The 15049-nt window shown below is 43.2% G+C and overlaps 2 protein-coding genes across 3 annotated transcripts in view; both read left to right on the top strand.

Moving 5' to 3' along the window:
• The window catches only part of CTDSP2 (CTD small phosphatase 2), a 58651-nt gene extending 54355 nt beyond the window's left edge, over positions 1-4296 (top strand). For both annotated transcript variants that reach the window (XM_039352634.1, XM_039352633.1), the window contains one exon: positions 900-4296. In XM_039352634.1, coding sequence (XP_039208568.1) covers positions 900-1025 — 126 coding nt within the window. In that variant the 3' untranslated portion in view covers positions 1026-4296. The remainder of the gene's footprint in view (positions 1-899) is intronic.
• A 3742-nt stretch (positions 4297-8038) lies between these two features.
• LOC120312227 (advillin-like) overlaps positions 8039-15049 on the top strand; it is a 47814-nt gene continuing 40803 nt past the window's right edge. The window contains exon 1 of the mRNA XM_039352631.1: positions 8039-8432. The gene's annotated coding sequence lies outside the window, so the exon portion shown is untranslated. The remainder of the gene's footprint in view (positions 8433-15049) is intronic.

Here is a 15049-nt window from a genome sequence, read left to right as displayed (position 1 = left end):
TCTTTAATATTTGAAATATCTTCCCTTGTCTTAAAACCAACTTCAAGCAGTTCTCAGATTTCACTCTCCGGTGTAGGAAAACTACCATCACTTCTAACTAGGCAGAGATTTTTTTTTCCCCCTTCCTTTCTAAAAACGCAAGGGCCAGGGCCTATCCAGCTGAATTGGATTGGAAGGAGAATTAAAGCAGAAATACCCTCCCCCCCCTTCCCTATTCACACAATCCATAATGAAGTAATGGAATTCATTAACACGGTATATGCTAACAGGCACTAACTTGGACAGCTTTTAAAAGGCTTGACTAAATTCCTGAAAGACCGATCTCTCAAGGGAGAGAGGTCTTAAAAATAACAACATGGCCTCCCAACTTGGGAGCAACATCTCCCCAAATGCCCATTACGGGGGTGGGGGGAAAGAGCAGGGAGGTTTATATCTTCATCTCTAGCTTACTAGGACTCCCAGAGCATCTGTTCATCGCTATGAGAAACTCACTGGAGAAGAGCCCAATGCTGGGAAAGATTGAGGGCAATAAAAGAAGGGGACGACAGAGAATGAGGTGGCTGGAGGGAGTCACTGAAGCAGTAGGTGTGAGCTTAAATGGACTCCAGAAGATGTTAAGAGGACAGGAAGGGCTGGAGGAACGTTGTCCATGGGGTCGCGATGGGTCAGACATGACTTCGCAATTAACAACAATAACAATGAGAAACTAGCCTTGGCCTGACCCAGCAAGGGCCAAAAGGGAGTGTAGCCAAGAGTGAAATAATTGCTGTTACATTTTAATGCCACTCCCCAAATCCTAAGTTTTGCCTGGGCTGCTTTACTTTTCCAAAATATGGTGCCCTGTTCCCTGCCTGCACACTTTTGATGGATTTCTCTCTATCTTCCTGACCGTCCTGTAGGTGCCGGTCCAGTCTTGGTTTGATGACATGACAGACACTGAGCTGCTGAACCTGATTCCTGTGTTTGAGGAGTTGAGCGGAGCAGAAGATGTCTACACCAGCCTCGGCCAACTAAGGGCACCCTAACATTTTCCTCGTGCTGTGGCCACTGGGGAAACTACTTTTTTTTTTCACTCTGTGCCTTCAGTATTGGCCAGGAGGGAAAGGGAACAGTGCAATTGCTCCCCATCACCCTGCCACAAGGCAGATACAAGCACTTTGGAGGCAATAATCTGCCTGGCCGCCTTCTGTGCGATGCCAGAGCAGTTTCCAACCAGGGTATGGCTGGATGCTAGAGCTTCTAGCCTTTCCATCAAGAGCAGGGACATCCAAAATAACCCCACCCCATTCCCAATAGTGCTAGTATCTATGCACTGCACCCCAACCTTTAGGGGATTCCTCCCTCCCTCCCTCCCCTCCTCCCTCCCCAAGGCAATGCCAAATGTTTTGGATGGATTCTTTAAAAGGTACATCCTCCTCATTTGCTTTTACATATTCTTGGCAGTGCTTCTTACACAGCCCTCCCCCCCCCAATGAAAATATGTGGAGAGCGGTCATCTCTTGGCAGGGAGTCAGGATGGCCTCCTCTATACTCTCAGATATTTCTGGTTTTGCCTGATCTTCTGATCTACAGGATCTTTCTGGGTTGTTTTGAAGTGGTTGCTTTCTTCGCCTGTTTTTGTGAAGCTACCTTTGCTTCGCACCTCCAGCCCTCATTGCCCCTGCTGGCTTTGGGAAATCCCTTCTCACGTGTGGGGTGTTTATTTGTTTTAACATTCTGTCTTGCAGTTGTGGTTTTGCCTCGGAGGAAAGGTTGAGATCCACGGGCATAGAAAACCCTTTGCAACGATTCCCCCCCCCCCAACTCTAGTAGGACATAGCATTAAGTGAGGACACAGCTAGCCAGTCCCACCAGTGCCACACTCCTTATTTGCTCAAAGATTGAAGTGTCCCTGCACTCCAGCTTTGGTCTGTTTCTTTGGGGGGGGGGAGGGGGAGGAGGTGATTTCATTGCCTTAAACGGCACCCAGCTAGGAGGCCGCCAGGTCAGTAGGGTACCTATCCTCAACCCAGTTCTTCCGCTGTCTTTCCGTGTGAAGGATTGCCTGGAAGATGGAAGGATTCTGATGTTTGTCCCCTGGTGGTTTTATCTCGCTTGATGATGCTGAAGGCATAGCTTCCCACTCGGGATTTGCTCTAGGTTCCATCACTGTAACATGACAGTCCTTAGCTCCTTGGAAGGTGACAATGAGTTGGGGATGAATCTGTTTGAAGCTAGGAGACTTTCCATGTACGCACAAGCCTGCTTCATATCATTTGCCTTAACACTGCCTTGCTGTCTCTGTGCTGCAGCTGTTTGGCAGCAAGCATCTGTGCCTCCTTGGTGTGGCCTCTCCTATTTCCCGCTCTCTCCCCCCCCCCACCCCAAATACATTTTCAGCTGGTTTCACTCCAAACAACCAAAAGTAGTTGGAGATTTTTTTTGTTAATATTTATATTGCAGGGAGCAGAGATTGGTTTTGTTCTTCCTAGTGTTAAGGTCCTCCTGTCCTCTCGAACTGTGCCTGACATACTGTGGAACGTGTGTTTCTCAAGTGCCACCAAATGGGTCAACAATGCCAGCTTGCTTTTTCTCTCTCCTTTTTCTCCACCATCAGCAACACATTGCAAGGGAATCTGGGTTTAGGCAGTGTGGGGCTGGTAGCAAAGAGGGGTAGAGTCCATGGGGTTCTTTTTAAAAAAATAAAAATAATGCTGCCTTATTGGCTAAGGGGGTGGCGGGCAAGTTGCAGGTCATCTCATCCCCTTCGGGACCAAAGCTTTGAGTTCTGCTATTCGGTTGACCAGCCAGCTGTTAGCCTGACCAACATGCAACTTTATATTTTCATCCTGGCTTTAAGTGTGCTGATTGGTCTTCAGTAGAGCCCTGAGACTGTGTGTGGACACTTAATCAAACTTCAGTCAGTTCTTGAACGGGACGGGGCCCTGCTCCCCCATTTTTCCTTGGCTTCATTTTTCTGGTCCTGTTTGGTCTCCCTTGTTTAGGGTCTGGATTCCTGTGTTTGGGGGAGGGCAGGAGGGGGGGGTAGGTTTCCAATTTCAGACACCAACAAGGAAGTTCTTTCCCTCCCTTGCAGTTCAGCCAGCTGCTACTTACGCACACAAGCCGGGAGGAGCTGTTAAAAGTTAATGAATGTTGGAAAGAACAAACCTTTTTTGTTTTCCCTTCCTATTCTCACAGCTTTGTTTTTGCTTTGTGTCAGCGGAAGACCAATTGCCTCTCTCTTCCTTCCTCCCTTCCTCCTTCTCATGCCAGCAGCTGCCCCAGCCCTTTCTTCATGATGAAACAGGTTTCTAGTCCTTTGTTGGACCGAGGTTAGATGCTGCCCCCTGAAGGGAAAAGAAAAAAGAAAAAAACCAATTCCCAGTAACTTTAGCCAGTGTGGTCATTGGTGAAGGATGCTGGGGATTGTAGTCCAACATGCTCTTATGTTTGCTGCAGAAATAACTTTTTTTAAGCCTTAAAGAGGGTGGGATTAAGATGAGAAGAAGGCAGCCCATTTATTCTCCTCTCTGAATTACAGGGAGCAACATCGCAGTCCTGGCGTATGAGGGATCTGTATGAAACGAGTCTGATCTGAAATAGGCAGATTTGGGGGATATGTGGTTTAACCAAGGTCGGCAAAGAAGTGGGTTGCTGAGAGTCATGCGGACGAGATGATGAATCCCTTTGGACAATCCTGCGTGGAGGGAAAAACAGTGGCTGTAGGACTTCAGTATGTAGCAGTGCCTGCCATGTTGCCCATAAATATGCTCCTTTCCTCTCTTGAGTCAAGATTGTAAATCATGTTTTAGAGCCATAAGGATTCCTGGGTCCAAACTACCATGTTGGGATTGTGCCTTGATTGAACCATGGTTAATGAGGGTAGAAGTCCAGCCAAGAGGCGCCCCAGCACTTTACCAGGGCCAGGCCTTTAATGGCTGCCCCATGTACTGACTACACTAAAGATACATACACATATAAATCTATCCACGCTTCTTATGGTACCTTTTTACATCCAGTCATGTTTGGTGCTCCCATTTCATACAAGAAGTGGAAGCTGTTGGCCTTTGAAGAAAAAAAAGCCTCCAGGTTTCCCTTCTCCTTTCCCTTCTCCTCATTAAACTGTACAAATTTATCACATGTCCTCACTTGCTGGGTTTTTTTTTTGTTCTGTTTTGTTTTTTGTTTTTTTTAAATGTTTTAATTGAAAAAAAAAATCCCAAAACTTGAAGCTGGCACTTGTTGCCATTATGAACTCTTTCTATTTTTGGAATCTTTGTATTAACTGCAATTAAAGAAATAAAAAGAGATAAACGGTGTCTTTTCATTAAGCGTATGAGTGGGTGGCTCTCTGAGGGAAAAAACAGAATTAAGGTTTTGTAGCTGTGCAGGTAAGCCTATAATAACTAAATCTCCTTTACGGTATTCAGTGGAGAAAGGCACAAAAGCTGCACAAAAAGGCTGGTTCTCACAGAGTGACTGCAACATCAGGCAATGGATGCATGTATAAAGAACCTGATGCAAAAATTGCTTTTGATTTCCCCCCCTCAATTTGCATAATTCAGCTGCCAGTCACAACTGAAGGCCAAGTATAATTATGTTAAACTCAATTTCAACGTCATCTGATAATGGTTGATTTATAAATAAAACAGGTGTACTTCTGCATTGCAGCCCGATGATGCTGGATATAGGCCTGCTTTCCGTTTTCCAACCTAGCGTTCTTCAGATAGATCTGACAATCCCAGTTTGCCCAAACAATAGGCCAGCATCTGGATTGGCCAGGGAGGATAGGAACATTTGAGATATGCCTCCTGGCTTGTCAATTGTGTTTTGGGGTTTGGAAGCCTTGTTTCCATAACTGCTCATCCTTCAAAGTTTCAGTGAGCCTTCAGACAACCTCTATGAACCATGTAAGCATTGGTGGACTCTACCTAGTTTGGACTTGAGCCAAACAAATAAGCATCACCCTGCAGAGACCCGGAAATAAAAACAAGAAAATTTGTTCTCGGTTGTTTCTGTGTTTTACATTCTTAATTTCTGCCAAAAGAGATCCTGACAGTGTTGGGAATGAGGCCGTTTTCGATCACAGTGGTTCTAGAAGTGCCTGGTTCAGAAAGAGACCTTCCCTCTCATAATCTAAATTATTTAGTTGAATTTTCTTGGTAAACCCCCCCCCCCATTGCAGAGTTGAGTAGAACCAGACTTGGGGAGAAAGGATTGTGAGGTTTTTTTCCATCAAGAGGAAAAATCCTTAGTGCAATAGGGAGAAATTTGATAATGATCGAGGTACTCTTCTTGTACAATCTGTACAAAGTTCCCTTCAATTTTTCAGTTGTGAGACATTGCTGGATGGGGCAAACAATACATTAACCAGTTTGAAGAGCTGGGGGTGGGGGGAGCACATCTTGTAAAGGTCTGGAAGTGGTAGTAGCTAAGACGCCTGGAGATCTGCATTTGGCTCACAGGCTAAGGGTACCCAGGCCCTTTTGATAACTCTAAGCTAGGTACAGGGAGCGAGTAAAACACTGGTAGTTGGTTTATTCATCCATTCAATTTGGATGCTGCCTGATTGTAAGAGCAACATTAAAACCAACAAAATATGAAAAACTCACCCACATGGACAAAAATAATTGCAAAAATAAGTGTAATATGGCAGTCCGAGTAACAGATATAAAACATTACAAACCAGTATCCCATCCTCTCTATCCAAAATCCTGGGTAAATGATCAAGTTTTCCAGAAAGGCATCGGGAAGGGGGATCATATGGATCTTGGGTGGGACCCTATTCTAAAGGGCAAGTCAACTTTCCTGCTTCCTGAAATGCAACAGACTTGGAACGAGCCACCTTACTAGATCATATTATACAGGGAGAAACCAAGGAAGACCAATGGTTTTTCAAATAACCAGGGTCTGATATCTAGGCTAGGGCTTTGTAGGTAATAATCAGCACCTTGAGCTGCACCTGGAAACACAGGCAACTAGTCTAGTTCACAGAGCAGAAAGATGGCATGTGAGCAAGCTGAGGCAATATTATCACTGCTTGTAGCACTGTATTGTGGATCAGTTGAAGCTTTGGAATGGTCTTCAAAAGCAGCCCCATGTAAAGCATGTTGCAATAATTGAGCCATGAGGTGACACGGTGTGAGTTCCTGGAGAGCTGACTGATCCAGGAAAGGATGCAACTGATGCACAGATGGAGTTATGCAAACACCCTCTTGGCCACAGCAGCTACCTGCTCTTGAAGCAGAAGCTGTGAGTATGGGAAAGCCCTGAAGTTGCGTGCCATTCCTGACCAGAGAGGTGTGACCCCATCAAGGAGAAGATGGAAAATCCCTGTGCCCAGACAGTCCCTCACTCTGTAGTTAGTTTCTCCCCAGTCAACCTCCAATAGACATGGGGAACTCAACCATCTATGTTGTGCACATCAGCTTTGGCCTTGAGCGTCTCTGCAGTAGAATGTGCTGCTCCAGTGTGGGGCACATCTGCACATACGAAATAACTTGATACCACTATCAATGAAGCAGTATCCTTAGTGACAGGTTGTCTTAAACCTATACCAAACTCAGAAAATATATCCTCTCGCTGGCATTGCTCAACCTAAGATCAGGAGAGAAGTAGCAGATGCTAAGAAAATTAAGCAAGAAAATGATCCTCAACATCCTCTGTACAGACATATGCCCCAAACCCGCTGACTCAGATCTAGGAACAGCTTTGTGCAAGAATAAACATTCTTGAGGGTACACAAGAACAAAATTGAATTAAAAGTTGGAGGAAGGAGACCATCGAACAAGGAATAACACTAATGGAGGATATGGCTGAAGGATTTAACTTCCCTCATATTACTTGGAGGACCTTAAATGGGTTGCGAGTTGGAGTGCCTAAATGTAAAACCAATATGCTCAAGTGGAGGCTCTCAGGGGATAACAACACGTTGTGTGAATGTGGAGAAACACAGAACCTGGCCCATCTGTTGGTATGTTGGTTACTACCAGAAACATGTACTGATAGTGACTTATTTTTGGCCAAAAGTAAGTCAAGAAAGTGGCTTCATTCTGGCAGTTTAAAGTTTGATCTAGACACAGAAGAAGAGGAAGAGGGAGAGGAAGGAGGAGGAGGAGGAGAAGGAGCAGCAGAAGCAGCAGGAAGAAGAAGAAGAAGAAGAAGAAGAAGAAGAAGAAGAAGAAGAAGAAGAAGAAGAAGAAGAAGAAGAAGAAGAAGAAGAAGAAGAAGAAGAAGAAGAAGAAGAAGAAGAAGAAGAAGAAGAAGAAGAAGAAGAAGAAGAAAGAAGAAGAAGAAGAAGAAGAAGAAGAAGAAGAAGAAGAAGAAGAAGAAGAAGAAGAAGAAGAAGAAGAAGAAGAAGAAGAAGAAGAAGAAGAAGAAGAAGAAGAAGAAGAAGAAGAAGAAGAAGAAGAAGTATTTTAACAGCCTCACTTGGCTAGCCTGGGATCAAAAGATACAGTTGAGTCCTAGGGCAGTGGTGGTGAACCTATGGCACGGGTGCCAGAGGAGGCACTCAGAGCCCTCTCTGTGGGCATGCGCACCATTGCCCCCGTCCTAGGCCTTCAGCTGGGTTTTATAAAACCTTTTCACTTTAGGCCGCCATGTACAAAAAAAAAAAGGTTCAATCAATCAGTCAATTTCAACTTCTCATGGGAAAAAAAAAGATCTTGCAAAGTTGGAATTGATTGATTGAACTTTTTAGTCCCACCCAGTCTGTCGTTACCATTGCAGCCACGCCCACCCAATGGGCCACACCCACCCAGCACCTGACGATGCATAAGTGGGTTTTGGGTTGCAGTTTGGGCACTTGGTCTCTAAAAGTTTCGCCATCACTGTCCTAGGGAGTGGCCTCTGCCCCCTCCAACCCTCACCACCGGGAACCATTTGCAAAGAAAGGAAGACAACCACTACAGTGCGATGCTCCCAAATCCCAACTATTCTCAATCCAGCGTGGATTGAGGGAGGCTTCAAAAGTATAGTCCCATTTCTGGCTATTGGCTCTTCTTCCCCGCAAGATGAGCTGCTCTATTGTCTTTTGCATTTCATTTCCCAGCAAACCACTTTAATGTGGTTTAATGCCATATCCCTTCCTGCTCCCATTTTGTTGCATTATTGATGCAACCCTGCACTTCAGAAAAATCAATGGAAAACTGGGATGGCAGCAACGGAGAGAGGGCTGGCCTAGGAACCCCTGTAGCTCCTCCTAGTTCAAGGTTTTCGACAACGACAATAAAAAAAAAATTAGGTGTTTTTCCCTTCATGAATCCAAGTCATTGGACAAGGCCGGCTCTGTTTGGACCAGGCAGCTCATAGGCAGGCGGGATGCAAATGTAATCAAATCTGTATGAGCTGGCCTGGATCCTCCGGTCAGAGGCTGCTCTGAGTGGGAAGGGACCATTTTCTCTGCCTCAGCCCTAGAGAGAAGTGCAAATATCTCCAGCAAATTCTTGGTAAGTGCGGCTTGATTTATGGGGTGGTTAAAGCTGTGCCTAGGAGGAAGATGGGCAAGAGTGGGATCAGATGGAGACCCTCCATAAGGGATGGATATCAAGCTAAGCTGGTGGAAATGGTTTTTTCCTAGAACAGCCCCAGGAGAAAAATCAGATTGAAGAAAGAAGTGGCCAGGTTTCTGAAAACGCGAGCACTTAACTGGCAGTGCAGTCTTATGCATATTTGAGCCCCATCAAAGGCTGCAGCCTTAAGAGGGCCTGAAGGGATTCAAGGCAATCCACTGAACTGTGAGAACAGAATTAGAATATATTTCTTTAAGCAAATTAAGTCTCCAAAATAGGTGTGGGCTGGTTGTGGCCACTGCCTTAAATAGGATCCACTTTGTATATCCTCAAAGGCCCTCTGTTTGCTGGGATGTCACTTGCTACAAGGTTGAAACTGGGATATGAAGCCAGGGTCAGAGACAGAATTTGGGCTCAGCTACCTTCAGTTCCATGTGGTTGTGTAAACACATGCCTGACATGAATTAAGCTTTGGCATCCAGTAAGTGACATTTTTGTCTACAGCATCTAAGGTCGATTAGTGATTCTTTGAATAGTCCTTGGACAGCTCTGCATTTATTTATCTGTTTAGCCAAACTATACGGCTGCCCATCTCATAAATGTGACTCTTAGCAGCTGATAATATCTTAAAACTAAAAAAAGAAGCATATTAGCGAAGGATAAAAATCTACCACGGATACCAAGGAAAACACCAATCAATGCAAACATTCTAATAGGCCATTTAACCTCCCCAGCCCAGGGCCTGGAGCACACCCAGGTCTTCAGTGGTTTCAAAAAGACCAGCAGGATCAGTCCCAGTCTGATCTTGGGGAGGGATTGGTGTTTCAGAGGGCAGGCGCCGGAATAAAGTCTAAATGTACTAAGAGGGACTGGGTATACTCAATCCAATTGAATGCATTCTTACTGCAAGTTTTACATTTGGAAGATTGCGAAATATTGGAACCAGAAAGTGAGGTGATAGAAAACAAGGGAAAGGAGTATGGAGCAGAGAAAATTTACTTGAAGAGCAAACTTCAATATAAGGTAGAGAGATTACAATCAAGCCTGCCAAACCTTCCGCTCAGGGCAAAACAATGAGATCAGACTTTTGCTTTGAACAAATGGAAGATATGAAGAAGCCAGATTAATCAGAGTCCTAATGGACAAGATATGAGCCAGCAGTGTGCGGCAGCTGCCAAAAAGGCCAACCCAGTGCTAGGCTGCATTAACAGAATCAAGATCACATGAAGTATTAATACCACTTTACAATGCCTTGGTAAGGCCACACTTGGAATACTGCATCCAGTTTTGGTCACCACGTTGTAAAAAAGATGTTGAGACTCTAGAAAGAGTACAGAGAAGAGCAACAAAGATGATTAGGGGACTGGTGGCTAAAGCATATAAGGAACAGCTGCTGGAATTGGGTGTATCTAGTTTAATGAAGAGAAGGATGAGGGGGGACATGATAGCAGTGTTCCAATATCTCAGGGGCTGCCACAAAGAAGAGGGAGTCAAGCTATTTTCCAAAGTGCCTGAAGGCAGGACAAGAAGCAACGGATGGAAACTAATCCAGGAGAGAAGCAACCTAGAACTAAGGAGAAACTTCCTGACAGTTAGAACAATTAACCAGTGGAACAACCTGCCTCCAGAAGCTGTGAATGCTCCAATACTGGAAGTTTCTAAGAAGAGACTGGACCGCCATTTGTCCGAAATGGTATAGGGTTTCCTGCCTGAGCAGGGGGTTGGACTAGATGACCTCCAAGGTCCCTTCCAACTTTATTATTATTATTATTATTATTATTATTATTATTATTATTATTATTATTATTATTGTTGTTATTATTGTTATCATCATCAACAACAACAACTTGATTACAATGAATGCCAAGCCCATTCTCAGATATTTGTTTTGATAGCAGAGAGCTTTTGATTGACCACAATGATTCTGCTTTTTTTGTTACTTTAGAGCTGACAAAGTTCCTTCCAGGATATTAAAAGCTGTAGTAGAGTCTAAAATATGCACCAGTGGCTTCAGACTTTATACCAATTTGATTATCATATCTTCTTCTCCCAAGGCTGCTCATTTTCCCGTGGGCATCCTTAACTTTTGCTGTACTGGCATTTGAATAGCAATTCCCCAGAGGACCATGTCAGAGCTAACTCAGACAATACTGTCTCCTGTGCACAATTTTCCACCACTCTCTTCTTTTTTTCAAATTTAATCAGCCCGTGTTAATTGAAGGTTATGGAAGAAGAAGGAGCTGTCTTGTATTGTATATCAAAAATACAGATCTCTCCAGTCCAACAATAGTGGATACAGTTTGACATTGGTTCCCCAGAATTTTCCAAGTGTTCTAAACCGCACTTGGAATGCATGGATTCTCCTAGAATAGTCTATACGAAGGGCAGGTATTCCACCATTGAGCAAATGCCCATTCCCTCTCTAGCATTCGCTAAATCTTTCCAGGGTTGTCTCAAAGGACTTACTGCTCTTTTTCAGGGCACCCCTTCTTTGCAACTTCAATATTTCTACATATGTTTGTCCACCCAGCAGGCTGGCTGTCCTATCTGTATCATGCTGAGTTGGTCCCCAAGGTGATGACTTGTGAGCTGGAAGCGCACGAGTGACATCACCAGTCCTTCAGAAAGTATCAAGCTGAGGATTCCTTCAGAGCAGTAAACTGCTTCAGAGAGCCATCTACGCCAGGCCTTATGAAATGGCCATTTTAAATGGGATTGGCTGAATGTAGGGCAGTGGTGGCAAACTTATGGCACATGTGCCAGAGGCGGCACTCAGAGCCCTTTCTGTGGGCACGTGCATCCTCGCCCTAGCCCCACCTCCCCCCCATGTCCCCCTTCCCAGCAGCCCCACCCAGAATAGAGTCGCCCCAGAAGCAGCCCGTGCAGAGCAGCGCAGCCAAGGACATGGCAGCCAGACAGCAGGGACAAGACTCTGCCCTCGTGTCCTGTCATACGCAGATGATGCTGAGGGGTGGGGGTGGAGGGTGTGGCCACCATGGCACTGCAGGACCAGCTGGGTGATCTGCTGCAGCGGGCTGTGGAGGCAGTCAGTGGCCCTGCGGGTGGGCGGGGACGAGTGGGCGGGTGGCAGGGCAGTTTTTGGGCACTCAGTCTCTAAAAGATTCACCATCATTGGTGTAGGGGATGTTTTATTGAACTTGTTTTTTTGTTGTTGTTGTTTATTTTGAAATCTTACTTGTGGGTAGTAGGAGTATGTTGGAAAAACATGATTAGAATTGGTTGCACAGCACAGAACAGAGGCCCTTGGTGCTCTCCGAGCTTGTTTTCTTGCAAATGTTTCATTAACCAAACTAGGTAACATCATCAGTGCTCCAAAGATGTGACTTAGTTTGGTGATGAAATGTCTGCAAGAAAACCACCCAGCTCTGAGAGCATCAAGGACCCCAGAGTTCAACTCTGAGATACAAATAATATTTTCCAGAGATCCATGTGTTACATTTTCTGAAAATATACATTGTATAAAAATAGAGAAATGTCACACACACACACACACACACACACACACACACACACACACACACACGATAGAAGGTAGTGCAGGTAATCTAGAGAGATGATATTACGTAGCTAAGCCAGTGAAATATCCGCAAGAAAACTGAACTGAACGCCATTTCAACCCGGAGCTTCAAATATTCTCCTTTATTAGTAACCATAAACAGGACAGGCAACTTCATGCTGAACCACAGTTCCCAGCATTCCTCACCACTGGTTACGCTAGTTGAGGATGTTGTAAGCTGTAGTTCAGCAACACTGAGAAAGCCATAGAGTGGAGCATACAATCAAAGCAGTAAATCATCGTAACAAAGTAGATGAGTAGATAAATGCAAAATGAAACCAATAAATATGACAAGCCACATATGGTGTGCTACCGCAAGTGAAAAAAAGGAATATCTGGCACCCTGGAAGAAAAAAAATCAGCATTGGTTTTGACGGGTTTTGAAATTGTTAATAAGGTAAAATATTTGGGGGTGATGCTATCTGTCTCTAATGCAAAACTATTTAAAAACAATTATGATAGGTTGTGGGTCAGTGTACAGAAAGACTTGAAGAATTGGGAGAAGTTGCAATTATCTCTCATGGGAAGAATTGCAGTGATAAAAATGAATATTCTACCTAAGTTTCTTTTCCTGTTCCAAATGTTACCGATTTTGAAGAATGAGATTAATTTAAGTGAATGGCAGAAGGGTGTTAATAAATTTATTTGGGCAGGGAAAAAGCCAAGGGTCAAGTTTAAAATTATGCAAGATTTCCGTGAGAGAGGTGGACTCAAGGTACCGAATTTGAAATTATACTATGATGCTGCGGTTTTAACAATAATTAGTGACTGGGTAAACTTGACAAATCTCGAGATACTTCATCTAGAGGGATGGGATTTACTCTATGGGTGGCATGCCTATTTAATATTTAACAAAAAAGTGGACTGGGTTTTTAAATCTCATATTATAAGAATTTCCTTACTTAGAGTTTGGAGAAAGTATTACAAAAATGATTTTAAAGTACCATTATGGGCTATACCTTGGCATGCGATAGAGGGAATAAAAAGAGGTGTCAAAATGGATATGGGGTCTTATAGACAATTACTCAGATGGGATGGACAAAATTGGCAATTAAAACTACGGGAGGATTTAGCACAAGAAAATTTCATTTATTCTTGGTTCCAATATAGGCAACTAGCAGATAGATGGAAGGTGGATTGTAAGGTGGGCTTTCTTAGAGAAGATGAAAATCTTATTAAGCAAGTGAAGGATCAAAGACAAGCCCATATTAAGAGAATTTATGGGGTGCTAGTCGAATTGGATTCGGAGACGGAACTAATTAAAGATTGTATGATTAAATGGGCCCAAAACTTTGGTGAACCAGTCCCATTGGACATATGGGAAACCATATGGGTAAGAAATGTCAAGTTTACGCAGGCACAGAATTTAAGGGAGAATTTTTACAAAATGTTTTATAGATGGCACCTTGACCCACAAAAAATGTCTTTCATGTAGCTGACCTACAGCCCAAATGTTGGAGATGTGATTGTTTGGATGCCACTTATTATCATATTTGGTGGTCGTGTAAAGAGATAAAAGCATTTTGGATCAAGATATGGTGGAATATCCAGAGAATTTTTAGAAGGAGGGTAAAATTTACTCCGCAGTTATTTTTGTTGGGTATAACTATTGATTGTGATACAAAGGAGGCTATATTGATGTTAAATTTGATTACAGCCGCAAGGCTGTTAGTAGGACAATATTGGAAGAAGGAATCCTTGCCTACACTGCAGGAATGGTTTTCCAAAGTGTCTTATCTGGCGGAAATGGCAAAGATTTCGGCTTTTTTAAAGGATCAAACGCAAGAGAAATTTCTTGCTGTTTGGGATAAATGGATAGAATTTATACAATTTAAATTGGATATAAAAAAATATCATGTTGCCTTTTTATAATATATATATATATATATATATATATATATATATATATATATATATATATATATATATATTTCTTAGTTTTAAATTTCTTTTTCCTTTTTACATATATATTTTTAATTCCTTTTTAATTAAGCCTATATTCTGCTCTGGGAAGCTCAGGGGGGGGGGAAGGGGATGTTATGTTTAGGTTTTTTTTGTGTATTTTGTATTTTTTGTTTTTGAATTGTTGTATTTCTTTTCTGTTTTTTCGTCTTTTTGTCTTTTTTGTAAAAATTTATAAAAATGTTCAATAAAAAAAAAAATCAGCATTGGTTCAAGTCACACCTTTGGGAGAGAGTTAATTCCACAAGCAGAGCACTGACCAAAGGATCACTTTCTTCCTTAAGCGGTTAAGTAGCTTGTAGTATTGTAACAGATTAGTACAAAGCAGATTACCTTTGCCTGGAGAAAATATCTAAAGCTATTAAGGACATAGCACATAAACACCCAAAGTCCTTTGGCATTCAAAAACAACCTGCCTCTCTGGAAATTCCATGAATGTTTTGAGATGATAGGTTATCCTATATGGAATACACATCACCAAAATGCCAGATTTCTTTGCTGGATACCACTGCTCTCAGAACATCCTACAGAGCCACCCCTTGTGTTATTGTGGTAGGTAACATGGAGCAGGAACATCTGATGCAAGACCTTGATGGAGTTACTATATGATTCTTTGTCGTTTCTAGATTCTAAAATTTGGCTGCATACATGTGAATTCAGTAACTGGTGCTAGGCAACTTCATTGCTTCCAAAGTTATTCCAACTATCAGTGATTCTGGAGAAACCTCTTGAGCGGTCCAGAACTTGATAATATGACAGGAACTTAGCTGGATTGCCAGTGACCTGTTCTTCCAACTTCTAGAGCCCCCAGTTGAGTTTCAACAAAGGTCTATGAGCACAGTTTATGGTGACATGGATGGGAATGGAACTCGTGGGATCTGGATAACTTTGCAGAGTTTGGCAAAGCTCAGGATTAGCCAATGTGCCTGCTAAGCATTGTATGTGTCTCTCTCAAACTGGATTGAGGGAAGGAAGCAGGAAGCCTTTCTCTGCTATGACTTTTAAACTGAATGTC

Source organism: Crotalus tigris, unplaced genomic scaffold (assembly GCF_016545835.1).
Source record: "Crotalus tigris isolate CLP2741 ecotype Arizona unplaced genomic scaffold, ASM1654583v1 scf7180000018463.207675, whole genome shotgun sequence".
In the NCBI taxonomy this organism is placed as follows: Eukaryota; Metazoa; Chordata; class Lepidosauria; order Squamata; family Viperidae; genus Crotalus; species Crotalus tigris.
This window is presented reverse-complemented; position numbering and strand designations above follow the sequence as displayed.